Source organism: Nycticebus coucang, chromosome 4 (genome assembly GCF_027406575.1).
Source record: "Nycticebus coucang isolate mNycCou1 chromosome 4, mNycCou1.pri, whole genome shotgun sequence".
Classification (NCBI taxonomy): Eukaryota; Metazoa; Chordata; class Mammalia; order Primates; family Lorisidae; genus Nycticebus; species Nycticebus coucang.
Genome location: NC_069783.1, coordinates 103281435 through 103301338, shown reverse-complemented (window position 1 = coordinate 103301338; position 19904 = coordinate 103281435). Strand labels below are relative to the sequence as shown.

Genomic DNA, 19904 nt, shown 5'->3' with positions numbered 1-19904 from the left:
ACTGGTTCTTCATGTTGCCTGGAGTTTTCTGCTGATTCTTCCTCATGAGTGATTTCTTTTATCTGTTTCCTTGCCCTAATTTTCTTTTCACTTCCTCTTGCTCTTTAAGTTGTTGTGCCTGTGGAAGTTGTGGGCGGATTTAGACGGATTGAACACACGCGACCACTTGCCGGTTTTCCACTGTTTTAGTCCTCCTCTTGGGGTCCAGAAGTCTCTCGCTGACTCCCTGTATCCTCATAGGAGTGATGATAGGCAGTTCCCACCAGCCAGAGATGCCTGGAGTCCTATCTCCCCAGACTCACAGTTCCCAGATGCAAGGAAGCTGTTACTCGGCCGCCATCTTGCTCCGCCCTCCCAGTAATAGTATTTTTTAAATATGTCAGACTCCCCTTAATATCCAGCATACAGGGTGGCGCCTGTGGCTCAGTGAGTAGGGCGCCGGCCCCATATACCGAGGGTGGCGGGTTCAAACCCAGCCCCGGCCAAACTGCAACCAAAAAATAGCCGGGCGTTGTGGCAAGCGCCTGTAATCCCAGCTGCTCGGGAGGCTGAGGCAGGAGAATCGTGGAAGCCCAAGAGCTGGAGGTTGCTGTGAGTCCTGTGACATCATGGCCCTCTTCTGAAGGCGGTAAAGTGAGACTCTGTCTCTACAAAAAAAAAAATATATATATCCAGCGTACATTTTAAAACTTATACTTTTAAAATGAACATATGAGGCTCAGCGCCCATAGCACAGTGGTAACGGCGACAGCCACATACACCGAAGCTGGCAGGTTCGAACCTGGCCCAGGCCTGCTAAACAACAATGACAATTACAACAAAAAAATAGCCAGGCTTTGTGGCGGGTGCCTGTAGACTGAGGCAAGAGAATCGCTTAAGCCCAAGAGTTTGAGGTTGCCGTGAGTTGTGATGCCACGGAACTTAACCCAGGCGACATAGTAACTGTCTCGAAAAAAAAGTGCACAATTAAAGGGGAGGCTACAAATACTGTTTTGGACAATTAGTTGGTTTTTTGGTTTTTGTTTTTGTTTTCAGATTCATTGAAAGGGTACAAAGAATTAGGTGATAGTATTTGCATTTGTTAGGTAACAATTAGGGTTTTTAAAATACAGTCATTCCTTGGCATATGTGGAGCATTGGTTCTAGGACCACCCGGATATATCCGCATTCTCACTTCCCACAGTAGGCTCCGCAGAACCTCTAGGAAAAGTGGACCTTGTGGTATATGCAGGGCTGGGAATACTGTATTTTCTATGCCTTAGTAGGCCCGTGCTGTTCAAAGGTCTACTGCATTTATAAAAATAGCCCCTCAAGTCTATATGCTACATTTCAATAGCAGAACAGAAAATTCCAAAATGTCAACAGTAGTAATCTCAAGATTTGGGTCATCTTTATTTTCCAAATCTTCAAAAATGTTCACTGTGAGAATTTGAATTTTAAAATCTTAAAACTGGCTCACAGATTGTTTTTTTTTATTTTTTTTATTTTTTTTTTTTTGGCCGGGGCTAGGTTTGAACCCGCCACCTTCGGCATATGGGACCGGTGCTCCACCCCTTTGAGCCACAGGCACCGCCCTCACAGATTGTTTTTAATGGTGGGACATTTTAGTTTTAGAAAGATTGCATCTGCCTATGGAAGGGCCTTAATTATATGCGAAAATATCAAACATGTTGAAATTTTTAACTAGAAATTAGGATGTTTTGGTTATCGTTAGGTAGATAGCAAGGGAGCTTTGAGACTCTCCTAAGGGACAAAGCGGGTGCTTTACTTTGGTGCTATCTCCAGAGATTGCCCCTTTGAGGAAAAAGGACAAGCGTGGCCCCTCCTTGCTGCCCCACCTTAAACCTATCTGAAGCAACTACCACACCTATGTGCCAGGCAATTCAGGCACAGTAGGGTTTGGAAAGTGACTCAGGTTAGAGATAAGGCTAATTACATGCATGTGTTTAACTGTTAGTCAAAGTGGTTAGTAAGGTCTGGAGCACAAAAGTGGGGGCACTCAAGACGGTATAAAGCAGAATCCCAGACCATTACCAAAGACTTTGTCAGCCATGGGGGCCATTTGTTGTCTATGGCCAACATATCTTGCTCTGTAAACCTGTTTCTTTTCCTCAAGTAAACATTGTTTCACACTTCCCTTGCTTTTGGTGGGTCTGCTCATTTTTCCACCAAGAACCAGGAATGCGTAGCACTCTAGGAGTCCAGGCGTAGCACTCTAGGAGTCCAGGCTAGGTGGATTGCTTGAGTTCACAGGTTGGAAACCAGCCTGAGCAAGAGTGAGTCCCCTGTCTAAAAAAAAAAAAAGTGGGGCATTGTGGTGGGTGCCTGTAGTCCCAGTGACTTGGAAAGCTGAGGCAAGAGAATCACTTGAGCCCAAAAGTTTGAAGTTGCTGTGAGCTATGGCATCAGCGCACTCTACCAAGAGTGACAAGTGAGACTCTATCTCAAAAACAAACAACAACAAAAAAATGCAGAAAACTGCCTCAACCCTTCCAGTTATGAAGAATTTTTGTCATGTATTTGTCTTTTCCTATAATTTCTGACTTTTCTATAATGAATAAACATACTGCCTTTATAAAGAATAAAATTAGTACTTTGCTCTCTTTTATTTCAATCATATTGGATGTGTGAACTAAAATAAAATCATAAGGCTCAGTGCCTGAAGAACAGTGGTTATGGCGCCAGCCACATATACCAAGGCTGGCGGGTTTGACCCAGCCTAGGCCTGCTGAACAACAATGACAACTACAACAAAAAAATAGCTGGGCATTGTGGCGGGTGCCTGTAGTCCCAGCTACTTGGGAGGCTGAGGCAAGAGAATCACTTAAGCCCAAGAGTTTGAGGTTGCTGTGAGCAGTGGCACCACAGCACTCTACCGAAGGTGACATAGTAAGACTCTGTCTAAAAAAATAAAATAGAGCGGTGCCTGTGGCTCAACGGAGTAGGAGGCCGGCCCCATAAGCTGGAGGTGGTGGGTTCAAACCCAGCCCCAGCCAAAAACTGCAAAAAAATAAAGTAAAATCTTTGGCTCAGCACCTGTTGCTCAAGTGGCTAAGGCACCAGTCACATATACCAGAGCTGGTGGGTTCGAATCCAGCACAGGCCTGGATACAAAAACAACAATGACAACTTCAACCAAAAAATAGCCAGGTGTTGTGGCGGGTGCCTGTAGTCCCAAGTACTTGGGAGGCTGAGGCAAGAGAATCGCTTAAGCCCAGGAGTTGGAGGTTGCTATGAGCTGTGATGCCATGGCACTCTACCCAGGGCAACAGCTTGAGGCTCTGTAAAATAAATAAATAAAATCTTTTTTTTTTTTTTTTTTTTAGAGACAGAGTCTAACTTTATCGCTCACAATAGAGTGATGTGACATCATAGTTCACAGCAACCTCCAACTCCTGCACTTAGGCGATTCTCTTGCCTCGGCCTTCCAAGTAACTGGAACTACAGGCACCCACCACAAGGCCCGGGTATTTTTTTGTTGCAGTTTGGCCAGGACTGGCTTTGAACCCGCCACCCTAGGTATACGGGGCTGGTGTGCTACCTACTGAGCCACAGGTGCCACCCAAATAAATAAAATCTTAAGACTTCCCTCCCACTGGCTATGTGGACCCCCTCTTTGCCAAGAGACTACCCTAAAACTGAATTGCTAACATTGAGAAGAGACATCAGACATACCTCATCGTGCCCTCCTCCCCATCTTGTGGATATCCTTTATAAATCATTAATAGACCTAAGATTATACAAGACAAACTTTGAGGTCCTCATTTCAATAAAAAATACAGGGCTCTGTTCCAACCTTTTAGCATTTCACTTGATTAACTTATTTAATTCTCCCAACAACTGTGTGAGAGTACTATTACTTTTTTTACATTTTGAGTCTTGCTGTGTCACCCTAGGTGGAGTGCTGTGCCATCAGCCTAGTTCACAGTAACCTCAAACTCATGGCTCAAGTGACCCTCCTGCCTCACCTTCCTGAGTAGCTGGAAGTACAGGGGCTGCCACAATGCCTGGCTAATTTTTGCTATTTTTGGTAGAAATGGGATCTTGCTCTTGCTCAGACTGATCTTGAACTCCTGAGCTCAAGTAGTTCTCTCACCTCAGTCTCCCAGAGTGCTAAGATTATAGGTGTGAGCTACCACGCCACCCCTACTATTTATTATTATCCTCCAGTTTTATAGATAAGGAAACCAAGAGAATGAGCACTGAAGTAACTTGCCCAAACACACTCACCTAATGAAAATGGTGTCTCGGCAGTACCTGTAGCTCAGTCAGCAGGGCACTGGCCACATACACTGAGGTTGGCGGGTTCAAACCCGGCCCGGGGCCTGCTAAACAATGACAACTGCAACCAAAACAGCCGGGCATTGTGGCCGGCGCCTGTAGTTCCAGCTACTTGGGAGGATGAGGAAGAGAATCGCTTAATCCCAGGAATTGGAAGTTGCTGTGAGCTGTGATGCCACAGCACTCGACCCAGGGCGACAGCTTGAGACTCTGTCTGAAAAAAAAAAGAAAATGATGCCTCAAGCTAATAAATATCTATCATCTCACATATCCATCCTCCTTTGATGCTCTTATGGAGTTTTTTTTTGGGGGGGGATGAGAACATTTAAGATCTACTCTCTGCCATTTTAAAGAATACATTATCATTAACTATGGACACTGGGCTGCACAATGGATGTCCAGAACTTACTCCTTCCGCCTGACTATCCCCTTTGAGCAACATCTCCCCATTTCCTCAACCACCACCACCAGCCAGCCCATGGTAGCACCCACCTTTTAATTATCTGCTTCTATGAGTTTGACTTTTTTAGATTTCACATCTAAATGAGATCATGTAGTTTTTGTCTTTCCGTGTCTGGCTTATTTCACTTAATATATGTCTTCTAGGATCATCTATGTTGTGCAAATAATAAGAATTTTTTCTTTATTAAAAGCTGAATGGGGTCAAGTGCAGGGTCTCACGCCTGTAATTCCAGCACTCTGGGAGGCCCAGGCAGGTGGATTGCTTGAGGTTAGGAGTTTGAGATCAGCCTAAGCAAGAGTGAGACCCCTGTCTCTACTAAAAATAGAAAACCTAGCAAGGCATAGTGGTGGATGCCTGTCGTCCTAGCTATGCAGGAGGCTGAGGCAAGAGGATTGCTCAAGCCCAAGAGTTTGAAGTTGCTGTAAACTAAAATGCCGTGGCACTCTATCCAGGGTGACAGACTGAGACTTTGTCTCAAAAACAAACAAAAAATACCAAACAGCTGAATGGTACTCCATTGCATCTCTCTCTCCCTCCACCTTCAATTCCCTATCTTGGTTCTTGTGAATGATGCTACAAAGAACAGTGCAGATATCCCTTTGACATACTGATTTCATTTTACATGTCCCAAAGTGGAATTGCTAGATCATATGGTAGTTCTATTTTTAATTTTTGGAAGAATCTTCATACTGTTTTCTATAATGTACTAATTTACATTTCCACCAATAGTGTACAAGAATTCCCTTTTCTCTATATCCTTAAAAACAACTATCATAAAAAAAACAACTATCGGGCGGCGCCTGTGGCTCAAGGAGTAGGGCGCCGGTCCCATATGCCAGAGGTGGCGGGTTCAAACCCAGCCCTGGCCAAAAAACCACACACAAAAAAAAAAAAAAAAAAAAAAAAAAACAACTATCATTTTTAACAAAGGCTATTCTAACAGATGTATGATTTTAATTTATGTTTTCCTGATGATTAGTGATGTTGACTATTTTTTATGTACCTGTTGGTCATTTGTATGTCTTCTTTTGAAAAATGTCTATTCAGGGTGGCACCTGTGGCTCAAGGAGTAGGGTGCCGGTCCCATATGCTGGAGGTGGCAGGTTCAAACCTAGCCCCGGCCAAAAACCAAAAAAAAAAAAAAGAAAAATGTCTATTCAGGGCAGCACCTGTGGCTCAAAGGAGTGGGGTGCCATCCCCATGTGCCGGAGGTGGCGGGTTCAGACCCAGCCCCGGCCAAAAACTGCAAAAAAAAAAATTGAAAAAAAGAAAAATGTCTATTCAGGGGCGGCGCCTGTGTCTCATTGAGTAGGGCGCTGGCCCCATATGCTGAGGGTGGTGGGTTCAAACCCAGCCCCGGCCAAACTGCAACAAAAAAATAGCTGGGTGTTGTGTCGGGCGCCTGTAGTCCCAGCTACTCGGGAGGCTGAGGCAAGAGAATCGCTTAAGCCCAGGAGCTGGAGGTTGCTGTGAGCTGTGTGATGCCATGGCACTCTACCAAGGGCCATAAAGTGAGACTCTGTTTCTACAAAAAAAAAAAAGAAAAGAAAAATGTCTATTCAAGTTTTTTTTTTTTTTTTTTTTTTTTGAGACAGTCTCACTGTATTGCCCTTGGTAGAATGCCATAGCCTCACAGCTCACAGCAACTTCAAACTCTTAGGCTTAAGCTATTCTCTTGCTTCAGCCTCCCAAGTAGCTGGGACCACAGGCGCCCACTACAACGCCTGGCTATACATACATACATATATATATATGTTTTTTTTTTTTGCAGTTTTTGGCTGGGGCCAGATTTGAACCCACCACCTCCAGTATATGTGGCCAGCACCCTACTCTTTTGAGCCAAAGGCGCTGCCCATGGCTATATTTTTTGGTTGTAGTTGTCATTGTTGTTTAGCCGGTCCAGGCTGGGTTCAAACCCACCAGACTCAGTGCATGTGGCCGGCGCCATAACCACTGTGCTACAGGAGCCCAACCTATTCAGGTAATTTTCAATTGGATTATTTGTTTTCTTGCTTTTGAATTGAGTTCCTTATGTATTTTTTCACATGTATGGTTCCCATTTTATCTCATTCAGTAGTTTGTTCCTTCACTTTTTTGATGATTTCCTTTGTGGTACAGAAGGTAAGTTTGATGTAGTCCTATTTGTCTTTTTTCTTTTTGCTTTTGTTGCCTGTGTTTTGGGGATTACATCCAAAAAACAATTTCCTACACCATGGTCAAGAAGACTTCTTCCTAAGCCCAAGTGCCCATTGACCATGAATGGATTAATAAATTGTGGTATATGTATACCATGGAATACTATGCAGCATTAAAAAACTGGAGACTTTACCTCTTTTATGTTTACATGGATGGAGCTGGAAAACATTCTTCTTAGTAAAGTATCCCAGGAATGGAAAAAAAAAATCCAAGGTACTCAGTACTACTGTGAAACCAATTTATAATCACTCACACTTGGATATGAAAAATGAATCACAACTATAGCCTGGGATGAAAGAGGGAAGGGGAAAGAGAAGGGAAGGGAGGCAGGCAGGTCGATAGAGGGAGGGTTAGTAGGGGGACCACACCTATGGAGCATATTGCAAGTACAAGTTGGATCTATCAGGTGTAGAACACAAATGTCTTAATGCTGTAATTGGGTAAATGAGGTGAAGGCTCTGTTGATTAGCAGGATGTAAGCACTCCAATTTGTACAAATAATCAACACATCGAATCCCATAATGGCATAAATGTATTTATGATCTATGTACAAATGACTTAATAAAAAAAAACTTCTTCCCGTGTTTGTGTTTTTGTCTAGTGGTTTTACAGTTTCAAGTCTTACATTTAAATTTGCAATCCATTTTGAGTTTATTTACGTTATGATGTGAGACAAGGGTCCAATTTAGTTCTGCATGTGGATATCCAGTTTCCCCAAAACCTCTTGTCAAAGAGACTGTCCTTTACTCATTGTGTTATTACCTTTGTCAAAGATCATTTGACCATATGAATGTGTGGATTTATTTCTAGGCTCTAAATTCTGTTTCTTTGGTTTATGTATCTATTTTTGTGTCTATATTTATGTCAGTTTTTATGCCAGTATCATACTGTTTTAATTGCTATAGCTTTGTAATACAGTTTGAAACCAGGCACTGTAATGCCTTCAGCTTTGTTCTTTTTGCTCAAAACTACTTCAGTTATTCAAGGTCTTCGTTGGTTCCATACAAATTTTAGGATTTTTTTTCTCTTGTTGTGAAAACGGTCATTGAAATTTTGATAGGGGCTGGGCACAGTGGATCACGCCCATAGTCCTAGCACTCTGGAAGGTGGAGGCGGGTGGATTGCTTGAGCACACCAGTTTGAGACCCCCATCTCTAAAAATAGCCAGGCATTGTGGTAGGCGCCTCTAGTCTCAGCTACTCCAGAGCCTGAGGCAAAAGAATCGCTTAAGCCCAAGAGTTTAAGGTTGCTGTGAGCTATGACAGCACAGCACTCAACCGAGGGTGACAAAGTGAGACCTGTGTTCAAAAAAGAAAGGAAGAAAGAAATTTTGATAGGGATTGTGTTGAATCTATACATCACTTTGAGTACTATGGACATTTTAATAATAGCAATTCTTCCAATCCATGAACACAGGATATTTTTCCATTTATTTGTATCTTCTTCCATTTCTTTCATCAATGTTTTATAGTTTTCAGTCTACAGATGTAGACTGTAGATGTAAAAGCATCCTAGTTAAATTTATGTTTACAGTTTTTTATTTGGTGCTACAATAAATGGGGCTATTTTCTTCATTTCTTCTTTGTATACTTCATTGTTAGTGTATAGAAACACTACTGATTTTTGTATATTGATTTTGTATTCTGTAATGTTACTGAATATGTTTAATCTTTAATATGCCTTGGTAGAGTCAAAGTACTTTTATTAAGCTGCAAAACCTCAGTTTTCAGCAAAGGAAAGGATGAGTATGTCCTAGGCTTTAAAAGTATGTACTCACTTCCACTTGATGTCCACATCTTTTCCCAGCGTGCAACAGCCAGACTCCATCTCTACTAAATATAGAAAAACTAGCCAGGTGTCATGGTAGGTGCCATGGCAGGTGCCTGCAGTCTCAGCTATCCAGGATGCTGAGGCAAGAGGATAGATCACTGAAGCCCAGGACTGTGAGATTACTGTGAGCTTTGATGACACCACAGCACTCTACCATAGGGTGACATAGTGAGACTCTGTCTCAATCAAAACAAAACAAGAACGGCTCTGCGCTTGTAGTACAATGGTTATGGCACCAGCCACATGCACTGAGGCTGGCGGATTCAAACCCCACCAGGGCCAGCTAAACAACAATGACAACTGCGGTGCCTGTGGCTCAAAGGAGTAGGGCGCCAGCCCGGGCCAAAACTGCAAAAAACCCAACAACTTTGGGCACCTGTGGCTCAGTGGGTAGGGCGCCAGCCCCAAATACCGAGGGTGGCGGGTTCAAACCCGGCCCTGGCCAAACTGCAACAACAACCAAAATAGCCGGGCACTGTGTGGGCGCCTGTAGTCCCAGCTACTCAAGAGGCTGGGGCAAGAGAATCGCCTAAGCCCAGGAGTTGGAGGTTCCTGTGAGCTGTGATGCCACCACACTCTACCGAAGGTGATAAAGTAAGACTGTCTCAAAAAAAAAAAAAAAAAAAATGACAACTGCAACAAAAGAAAAAAAAATAGCTGGTGTTAATGGCGGGTGTAGTCCCAGCTACTCGGGAGGCTGAGGCAAGAGAATTGGTTAAGCTCAAGAGTTTGAGGTTGCCCTGAGCTGTGACATCACAGCATTCTAATGAGGGCGACATAGACTCTGCCTAAAAAAACAAAACAATTCCTACTATCAATCCATCCCATCGTTTTCTTAGTGCTCCCACTTTTGCTCCCACTTTGTGTGATTCTGTAGTAATCTTGAACTACTGCTTACTATAGAGGACTTTGAACATTCTCATGGCTTCTGAACTCAGTTGACATGATGTGGTTAAAAATGTTGAAATAGGGGCGGCGCCTGTGGCTCAGTGAGTAGGGCGCCGGCCCCACATGCCGAGGGTGGCGGGTTCAAACCCAGCCCCGGCCAAACTGCAACAAAAAAATAGCCGGGTGCTGTGGCGGGCACCTGTAGTCCCAGCTACTCGGGAGGCTGAGGCAAGAGAATCGCTTAAGCCCAGGAGTTGGAGGTTGCTGTGAGCTGTGTGAGGCCACGGCACTCTACCAAGGGCCATAAAGTGAGACTCTGTCTCTACAAAAAAAAAAAAAAAAAAATAGCCGGGCATTGTGGTGGGCGCCTGTAGTCCCAGCTGCTTGGGAGGCTGAGGCAAGAGAATCGCTCTAAGCTCAAGAGCTGGAGGTTGCTGTGAGCCGTGTGACGCCACGGCACTCTACCCGAGGGCGGTACAGTGAGACTCTCTACAAAAAAAAAAAAAAAAAAAATGTTGAAATAGGCCGGGTGCAGTGGCTCATGCCTGTAATCCCAGCACTTTGGGATGCCGAGATGGGTGGATCACCTGAGCGCAGGAGTTCGAGACCAGCCTGAGCTAGAGTGAGACCCCAGCTCTAAAAATAGCTGGACTTTGTGACAGATGCCTGTAGTCCCAGCTACTTGGGAGGCTGAGGCAAGAGAATCGCTTAAGCCCAAGAGTTAGACATTGCTGTGAGCTATGATGCCACAGCACTCTGCCAAGGTTGACAAAGTGAGACTCTGTCTCAAAAAAAAAAAAATGTTGAAATACGAGGAATTGACATGACTGCACATTACCACTGACACAATCTTTTGTTTGTGGGCATAATTGTTTCCACTTTTGCTTTAATTGCATCTCTGAAAATAGAAGTGTTGAAGCATTTGTACATGCTGCTCTTGATACCGATGCAACCTAAACTGACCTTCATATGCAGAGATGGGTATTTCATCCACCAACTGAGGAAAGATTTGGAGCTATCACATGGTAATACATGCCTGGAAGCACATGAGCTTGCACAGTTCACAGGTAGACACATATGTCTATTTCCTAAATTTAAATTGTGCACGTATGTCTATATATACACAAATTGGTATATGCATTTGTATGTGTATGTCTATACCTGTGTGTGTGTATCTGTGGGAATGAAACCCCCTATATCATGGCACTCTACTGAGGGCGACATAGTGAGACTCTTTCTCCAAAAAAAAAAAAAAAAAGTAAAAGAAAAACAAAGCATTTTCATGTATTTCTTCCATTCTTTTAAAATGATTTTGCATATTTTTTAGATCCATTATAGGATTTTGAATCTACTTTTAATATTAGAGGCATTTTCCAAGTAGATTATGTTTAAGCAAAGAAGAGATGGCATTTATTCTTTTTTTTTGAGAGCGTCTCACTCCATCGCCCTTTGTAGAGTGGCATGGCATCATAGCTCCTGGGTTTAAGCTATCCTTTTGCCTCAGCTTCCCAAGTGGAGGGACTAGGACTACAGGTACCTCCCACAATGTCTGGCTAATTTTTTTATTTTTAGTAGGGATAGGGTCTCGCTGTTGCTCAGGTTGGTCTTGAACTCCTTAGCTCCAGTGATCCACCTGCCTTGGTCTCCTAGAGTGCGAGGATTACAGATGTGAACCATGCCTGGTCAGGCATTTCTGTTTTTATAAAGAACAGAAGTGGTCTTTGTGCTGGTTTTTAGCTTTTAAAAATTCTAACAGTTTTACAGAATCCTCGAATCTGGTAGAAGTGTGATGTACACTGGCCAAGTGTTCACTAGTTCAGTAAATCAATGAGGTCCTGCTGGTGGTGGACACGGTGACCAGCACTGAGGATATAAAGACAAAATCCTGCCCCTCAGGGAGCCACTCTTCTGATGGGAATGTAAACCCATATTTAAAATGCACATCATAACCACTGAGCCAGAGGTACACACAAAGAACTGGGCAAAAAAGAAAAGGATATGAATTGTTTTAAAGAAATCGGGAAAGACTCCCCCAATGGGATGAATTGGAGCTGAGTCTCAAAAGTAAGAAAGGTACATTTATTACAAGAGGGCCAGTCAGGACCTGAGAAGACAGTCAATTCTCTTTGGCAGGTGCATTACCATTAAAAGAAAAACAGACTTCCCAGGTGCCACAGGAAAGAGTTGGGACTTCATCCTGCTTCAATGAGGCTAATAAACAAGGGTAAGGTGATTGATGGGGGCACTGTGAGGACAGTCCAAGGCAGGCAGCGGCTGCAAGCAGGGTGCAGAAGAAATGTTTCAGTGGCCTTTCCACAGCTGAGGTGATGGATTTTGGAGTAGTTAGATGTAGGGAGGCAGGTGGAGGTCATGGGAATGAAAACTCAAAGTCAACTTGTAATTAGCTTGAGAGCCAGGATAGATAGTGATGCCACCAAGGAAAATGGAGAAAACAGGAATGGAAGAAGGCTTGGGACACCTACCCCCCTAGCCTCCTCCTCTGCCTAAGCAACTTCTGGTAGTCTGCCAACCCCCAGCTCCTCGAGGAAGCCTTGCCTTCCCTTCCCTGCCCCGGTTTCTGCCATTGTGATCTTACACACCCTGTACTCAACCCATCACAATAGCTCCCATATGGAGGTGCAATTACCCATTTTACCTCCCCAGTGGAGAAAAAGGAATGTAAGACAGAGCCTCCCAGAATCTACAATTAAGGCAGGTGAAGGGCCAGAGGAGGACCAAGCCCTGGAAGAGGAATACCTTGGCATACTGTACACAGTGACTCAATAATTCCTGGATTTTCATGGATACATATATATTTCATATATATGCCATTCAAATTAAACAAAACACAAAAACAGGTTTTTGTTAATATTATTACAAACATTTATTAAGCACCAAGAGTATACTACAACGGTTGCTATATAAAAACATAATATTGATATAGTATCCCTGCCATTGAGCTTACAACCTAAAGAAATACAGGAAGAATGATATAAGCCTACCTCAACATTTTCTTAACTTAGAAATGGCTATTTTAGCAAATAGAGGAGGCAAAGTGACCTATTATTTCAGGTATAGTGTTAATAAGGCTTTGAATACGATCCAAAGAATGTTTTACTTGCACACATTTCCCCCAATTATATTAGGCTTGCTAAGAGTACTTAGAAATTTGGTAAGAACAATGACTTAACTTCAACTGTCTTGTAGGACTTTAAAACTAAGAGATGTTTACAGCCTAAGTTTTCCAGCAGTCATGGCAAGCCCCATGAAAAATACCATGAACCAGGCAGAGTTTGTCTTTCATGCCACTTAAAACTTTTCAACTTCTTTCTTCTTGCCCACATGTGAGGGCTCTAATGATAACCTTTATCAAGGAAGAAAGTACGAGATAAACTACCCCAAAGTACTAGAGGCTGAACAAGTAGAACTTCCAAGAAAGATGTTGAGACTGAGAAGAGACAATGGGGAGACCTACAGTAACAGGAAGTGCCTGGCTACATATATAAATGCAATCAGTCAAGTTCAGGCCTTCATGCATCTTCAAGTGATGAAGAACATAGGCAATTGCTCGCTTTTCTGCTCTGTGTATCTGGTGTAGGGTATATAAGTATTTAGCATCAAGACTCTCAATTGCAAACCTTGTCCTATTTCACTTACATTTATAGCATAATATTTAATAAATACTTCCATGGTTTTTCACTGCTGGTCACAGATTAGCTGACAAAGGCACACTGAAAGGATATTGATTCTCTGTCAAATGCAAAGATTAAACTATTGAGCACATATGGTCAAACTACATATTGATTATTTTCACTCGTTTATGATAATTCTTTTGACTCTAGGAGAACACTAAGAAATTACTGGTTTTAAGTTATCTAAACAATTTATTCTATAAAGTGCATGCACAAAATTTTTAAAAAATGCACTATACAAGTATTTTAATGGCAGAGTGGCAGCATCCTGAGATATTTTTAATGGCAAAACTATTTCAGCAGTTTTTGGAAAAACCAATAATTTTCCCCAAAAAGTCTATCTTGGCAATTTTGTTTTTAGATAACAGCAGCAGCAACATGTTCGTAAAGCTTGTTTTATACAAAAAATTTATCCAGAAAGTATGGTCCAGAAACTTCAGGATAAAACTTTATGAAAACAAAATAATAATTTTAACATAAAATTGGCACTAAAACACCCCCTTCCAATTTAAAGATGAAATTTAAGACCTCCTATACCTAGTAAATAAAGTCTAATTAAGTATAAGATTTTAAATGAAAAACCTGAAACACTGTCAACAGTATTCTTCAATAGGTCTCAGGGAAAAAAAAAGGAAAACTTTTTTTTTAAATTTAATTACAGCTGTGCTAAATGAATTAGGTTTACCAATCTCAGTCAATGCACTTACTTCTGGTTGGTATTGTATGAAATGGCTAGAACTCCTGATTATGTATTTTCTAAGGCAAAGCAAGTTTGATTGCATAAAGCATAGATATTAGCATGGTTATAAAGGCAATATGACCAACATACACATCCACTTTAAAGAAGTGATACATTCCAAGCTACATACAATTTAATTTCATGTCCTATTCTAAGACTACATGTTTGACAGTAAGCTTAGAAGCATAACTGCTGAAACACATTAAAAAATACTTCATTTTTCCGTTATTGTAAAGTATACCATAGTTTCAAATACCTGGTATAAATTTTTTGCACAAAATTTTAAAAGACATACTATCAGCTGGCTATAACTACTGTGTTGAGTAATCACATAAAGGAAGAATTTGCAAGGAGAGCAAAATATAAAACTAAGCATAATAATTATTGCATTAAAAAAAGTAGTTCTGAATACACTTACTCCTTGTCTTAGTAATATGTGTATTCATTCCTTTTATAACTACCAGGTTGATAAACTAGATAATACTAAGATTGTGTAAGATTTGTTTATGCTGTTTTTTTTTTTGCAGTTTTTGGCCAGGGCTGGGTTTGAACCTGCCACCTCCAGTATACGGGGCTAGCACCCTACTCCTTTGAGCCACAGGTACTACCCTGTTTATGCTGTTTTTATACCTGAGTCATTTAAAAGCTGACTCCTTTGATTTTAAAAAGTTACATTTAATTTGGGGGGCTTTAATTAAGATTTAACATTTGGCTATGTATTTTTTTGGTATATAGTCTACATGTCAACAAACTGATACGGGTTAATTAATAAGGCAAATCTTGATTTCATCTGTGTTTGAAATACACAAGTTATTTTTTCCTTTTTAATGAAAAAAAGGAGATGAAAGATTTATATGTCCTCTTAGCTGTCACTGCTTTGAGATACAGCTTTTATAAATAAAGGTGGATCAAATCAAACTTCTTGTCTTTACGAAGAAGAAAAAAATCAAGGAAGTTATTTCCTTCCTAAGGTCTCAGCTAGTTTCTTAAGTCTTTTCTTCAGCTCCAGTGGAAATTTCTCATAGCACTTCTTACAAACTGGCTTCATGTCAAACTCCACAAATTTATTCCTAAAGATAATAATTATAAAAAGAAAGAAATTAGTGAAAACACACACAATAGACATATAAATAGTATGAAGGCATTTTACTGAACTAAATGAAAACACTATATGATGACATCTACATTCATGTTAGTAAAGAATTATAATTCTAATCTCAATTCTTATTGTAGTAAATGTAAGAAATTCACAATATTGTTTAAAAAAACTATCCTTATTTATTTACTTTTGGGGGGGGACAGTCTCAAGCTGTTGGCCTGGGTAGCTTCAAACTCTTGGGCTTACGCGATTCTCTTGCCTCCGCCTCCCAAGTAGCTGGGACCCACCAAAATGCCCGGCTATTGTTTTGTAGTTGTCATTGCTGTTTTGCAGGCCTGGGTTGGGTGTGAACCCGAGCCCCAGTGTATATGGCTGGCACCCTAGCTGCTGAGCTACAGGCACGGAGCCTGTCCTTAACATCTATATGTGTAACAAAGATTCTGTGTTACATTTTACTCTGTGCTAAGTAAACAGAAAACCTGATGTAAATGTAACTTAGGTAAGTAAAGTCAATCTAAAGTATTATGAAAACAACTGGAAGAATACATGTATTTAAAGCAAATAATCGTATTTTTGTAATGGAATGATCTCTTTATTGGTGGCAACATGACCTTATTTAGTATTTTATATTAGGCAGCTATGAGGTTTCATCTTTTCTGGTATAAAATTGTTTTCCTCTTAGCCCCAACCCCCCACCCCCCCAAAAATCACTTTAAATCTTCTAAAAAAATTATCTTGAGACACAATGGGTTATTTTGGTCGTCTGACAGAAGGTTGGTAAGGGAGATAAAAGAAGTTTTTAATCCCCTTAAGAACACTAACGTAACCAGATCATTCATAATTATATAGTAAATGGTAGCTATTTGGAGAACTCAATTATTCTTTTTTTTTTGGAGACAGAGCCTCAAGCTGTCACCCTGAGTAGAGTACCATGGCATCATAGCTCACAGCAACCTCCAACTCCTGGGCTGAAGCGATTCTCCTGCCTCAGTCTCCCAAGTAGCTGGAACTACAGGCACCCGCCACAACGCCCGGCTATTTTTTGGTTGCAGCTGTCATTGTTGTCTGACAGTACCCAGCTGGATTCGAACCCGCCAGCTCAGGTCCTTAGCGGCTTGAGCCACAGGCACCGAGCCTCAATTTTTCTTTTTAAAAGCAAGAGCAATACATATTATCAACTTACTTGTAAATCAGTCCAGGAGAAGACAACTTCTTTGATAGCCTCCTGACCATTTATAATACATTTCCAATATTAAAGTAGCTTATTGCTTTTAGAATCCAGGGTCTTTAATTTTTGAATTGAGTAAAACACTCAATTTTATAACTTATCTGTAAAATTGTATTTAGGAGTATTTGTGGACCAAGCCTAGTGGTATATTGTTATCTATGACAAAAATTAGCTGATACAATTTTTAATGTATTTTTAAAGTGTATTAAACTAGACTATTTGCTTCAAGATCATTTTAAAAAACAATGTTTTTTTTTTTTTTTGTAGAGACAGAGTCTCAGCTTATTGCCCTCGGTAGAGTGCCGTGGCGTCACACAGCTCACAGCAACCTCCAAATCCTTGGGTTTAGGCGATTCTCTTGACTCAGCCTCCCAAGTAGCTGGGACTACAGGCACCCGCCACAACGCCCGGCTATTTTTTTGTTGTTGCTGTTTGGCCGGGGCTGGGTTTGAACCCTCCACCCTCGGCATATGGGGCCGGCACCCTACCCGCTGAGCCACAGGCGCCGCCCTTAAAAAACAATGTTAATAACAAAGTTAATTCTGACCCACATAGATAAAATGAAAAATCTTATACTTTTATGTTGTGCCTCAAAAAAAAAAAAGAAATATCCTCTATTTTAAAACACCATATTAGTAATTATTTTACAGCTGTTTTTCACAGAGACCCTTATGCTGACAGTAATTCAAATATTATATTTTAACTGGCAGATCAAATACTTGAAGGGGTAATTTGATTTAAATAACATAGTTGAATTATTTTCTCTTAAGGTCTATTTAAAACAAAAACTAGTAACTGTCACTTTTTTTTTTTTTTTTTTTTTTGATAAAAGAAAAAATTCACTGGCTCAGCACCTGTAGCTTAGTGGGTTAAGGTGCTGGCCACATACACTAGGCCTGGCAGGTTTAAACCCGGCCTGGGTCTCCTAAACAACAATGACAACTACAACAGCAACAACAACAAAAAATAGCCGGGCACTGTGGTGGGCACCTGTAGTCCCAGCTACTTAGGGAGGCTGAGGCAAGAGAATCACTTAAGCCCTAGAATTTGAGGTTGCTGTGGTGATACCACAGCACTCTTCTGAGGGTGACATAGTGAGACTCTGTCTCCAAAAAGAAAAAGAAAAAAAAAAAAAAAGAAAAAAACTTACTCTTTAAAAAGAACTTATTTCTCTTTATAAACTTTTTAGAGCTCCAGGGCCAGGCTTGGTGGCTCACACCTGTAATCCTAGCACTCTGGGAGGCTGAAGAGAGTGGATTCTTAAGCTCAGGCGTTTGAGACCAGCCTGAGCAACAGTGAGACCCTGCTTTTAAAAAAAATAACTGGGTACTGTGGCAAATCCCTGTAGTCCCAGCTACTCGGGAGGCTGAGGCAAGAGGATCACTTGAGCCTAAGAGTTTGAGGTTGCTGTGAGTTGTGACGCCACAGCACTCTACCCAGGGTGACTGAATGAGACTCTGTTTTTAAAAGTTTAGAACTCTGGGCGGTGCCTGTGGCTCAGTGAGCAGGGCGCCGGCCCTGTATGCTGAGGGTGGCGGGTTCAAACCCAGCCCCGGCCAAACTGCAACAAAAAAATAGCCAGGCGTTGTGGTGGGCGCCTGTAGTCCCAGCTACTCGGGAGGCTGAGGCAGGAGAATCGCCTAAGCCCAGAAGCTGGAGGTTGCTGTGAGCTGTGTGACGCCACGGCACTCTATCGAGGGCAATAAAGTGAAACTCTGTCTCTACAAAAAAAAAAAAAAAAAAGTTTAGAGCTCTACACTCTACTGAAGGCTGTAAAGTGAGACTCTGTCTCTACAAAAAAAAAAAGCAATCATGGGAGAAAAATGGCAATCATGGGAGAAAAATGAAACAATAATGTTAATAATTAAACAGAATTTCAAAGATTGAAATACTGTCCATGAAAATCAGGAATAATGCAGTTTGAAGACATCAAAGAAATGAATTTATAAACAGAAGCATATAGGCATTGTATGAAAGCATATAAAAAGATCACAGAGAAGATATCTAATGTAAATTAGACGGACTTTGCTTAGATATAAAACATGCCAAAAGAATTGAATACAGAATTTAGAATACATGCATTTAAAAAAATATCAAACAACACTTAGAATTTATCAATTAAATTATTTTAGGCAAAGAAACCAAAGCCAAGATCTTAAAAGCTGCAGTTATGAGACAAAAACACTTTAAAACTTTTCCTCTTGTCTATTCAGAAATTGGAATTCTTCCCTTTGAATCAATTTTAAAAAATGAAAGAAAAGATATCTATAGCATATTGTGATTTTAAAAAAGGTTAGTGAGTCTAGAGATTAAGTGAAATACATGAGCACAAGCTGGCATTAGGTATGTAACTTATTCAATCTTTATGATTTTAATAATTATGCAAAAGGACCAACTCTATGCAGGACAAATACTTGTGTTTCAAACTCTGACGCCTACAAATACATGCCAAAAAGAGGGGTGGAGGGAACAAAAGACCGAAACAGAACAGAAACATATTCCAAAGGACTAACCAAAGAAGAAAGTGGTGAAAATGACGATAGAAGGGATAGAAAAGTTTACAAACAGACTGGCTTTTTCTTTTTCTGCTTGTCCTTATCCTTCGCTTCTCTCTCCCGTTTGGCAAGTCGCCTCTTAAATTCTTCTGGCATTTTCTCATAACAGTGTTTGCAGACTGGCTTTAGATCAATTTCAACAAATTTATCCCTTTGAGTAGGACAAAGAAGGAATAGAAAGAAGAAAGAACAGGGAACAATTAAAGGGAGAAACTTTACTTTCAGAAGGCCTGAGCAGAAAGAAGAAATAGGGATTAAATAATTCTTTTTTAAATTCTTCACCCCAGAGTTCTGAGTCTCAGGATCCCCACTGGACTGAATCATAGACTTACTTGAGTGTTAACTTAGTGTTGCAGGTAGAACAGGCGAAGCAGTTCACACACCAGGCCTTGTTAAGAGCAGAGACCACTGGAGGAGGAGCAGAGAGATTTGGTCACATGGATGCATGGATTTGGTATAGGAAGCGGGCAGCTTAAATCTTACAAATCTAAAACAGAACTATTTATTCTAAGGCTACTTCTGTGTCACTTGGAAGAGATTCTCAAGACTTCTTTCTAGGGAGGTTCTTTACTTGCAGAAGAATCCCATAGCTAAAAAGCTCAGCGCCAATAATAAATGTATATTGATTCAATCAAGTTTAATAATTTATTAGGACTATTTTTTAATATTATTAAATAAATACACAAACTAAACACTATGTCTTTTGTGACTAAAGGCTTCATTTTAGGGAAAATTATTATTGCCTTTTCAACCATTATTTATATAGTTGTCCCTCAGTATCTGCAGGAGATTAGTTCTAAATCTCAGATACTCAAGTCCCGGATATAAAATGCACGTACCTTATATACATCTTTTCCTGTACTTTAAATCACCTCTAGGTTACTTATAATACCTAATACAAGGTAAATAATAGTCATTATAATGTATTGTTTT

The 19904-nt window shown here is 40.8% G+C and overlaps 1 protein-coding gene across 8 annotated transcripts in view; it reads right to left on the bottom strand.

Moving 5' to 3' along the window:
• Positions 1-14882: 14882 nt before the first annotated feature.
• The window catches only part of LIMS1 (LIM zinc finger domain containing 1), a 154308-nt gene continuing 149286 nt past the window's right edge, over positions 14883-19904 (bottom strand). For 5 of the 8 annotated variants that reach the window (XM_053586782.1, XM_053586784.1, XM_053586785.1 and 2 more), the window contains exons 9-10: positions 19304-19379; positions 18935-19122 (exon numbers count right to left, since the gene is read on the bottom strand). In XM_053586782.1, coding sequence (XP_053442757.1) covers positions 18975-19122; positions 19304-19379 — 224 coding nt within the window. In that variant the 3' untranslated portion in view covers positions 18935-18974. Of the gene's footprint in view, positions 15160-18934; positions 19123-19303; positions 19380-19904 lie in introns of those variants that run through there. The other 3 variants (XM_053586783.1, XM_053586781.1, XM_053586779.1) reach the window with 1 other exon arrangement.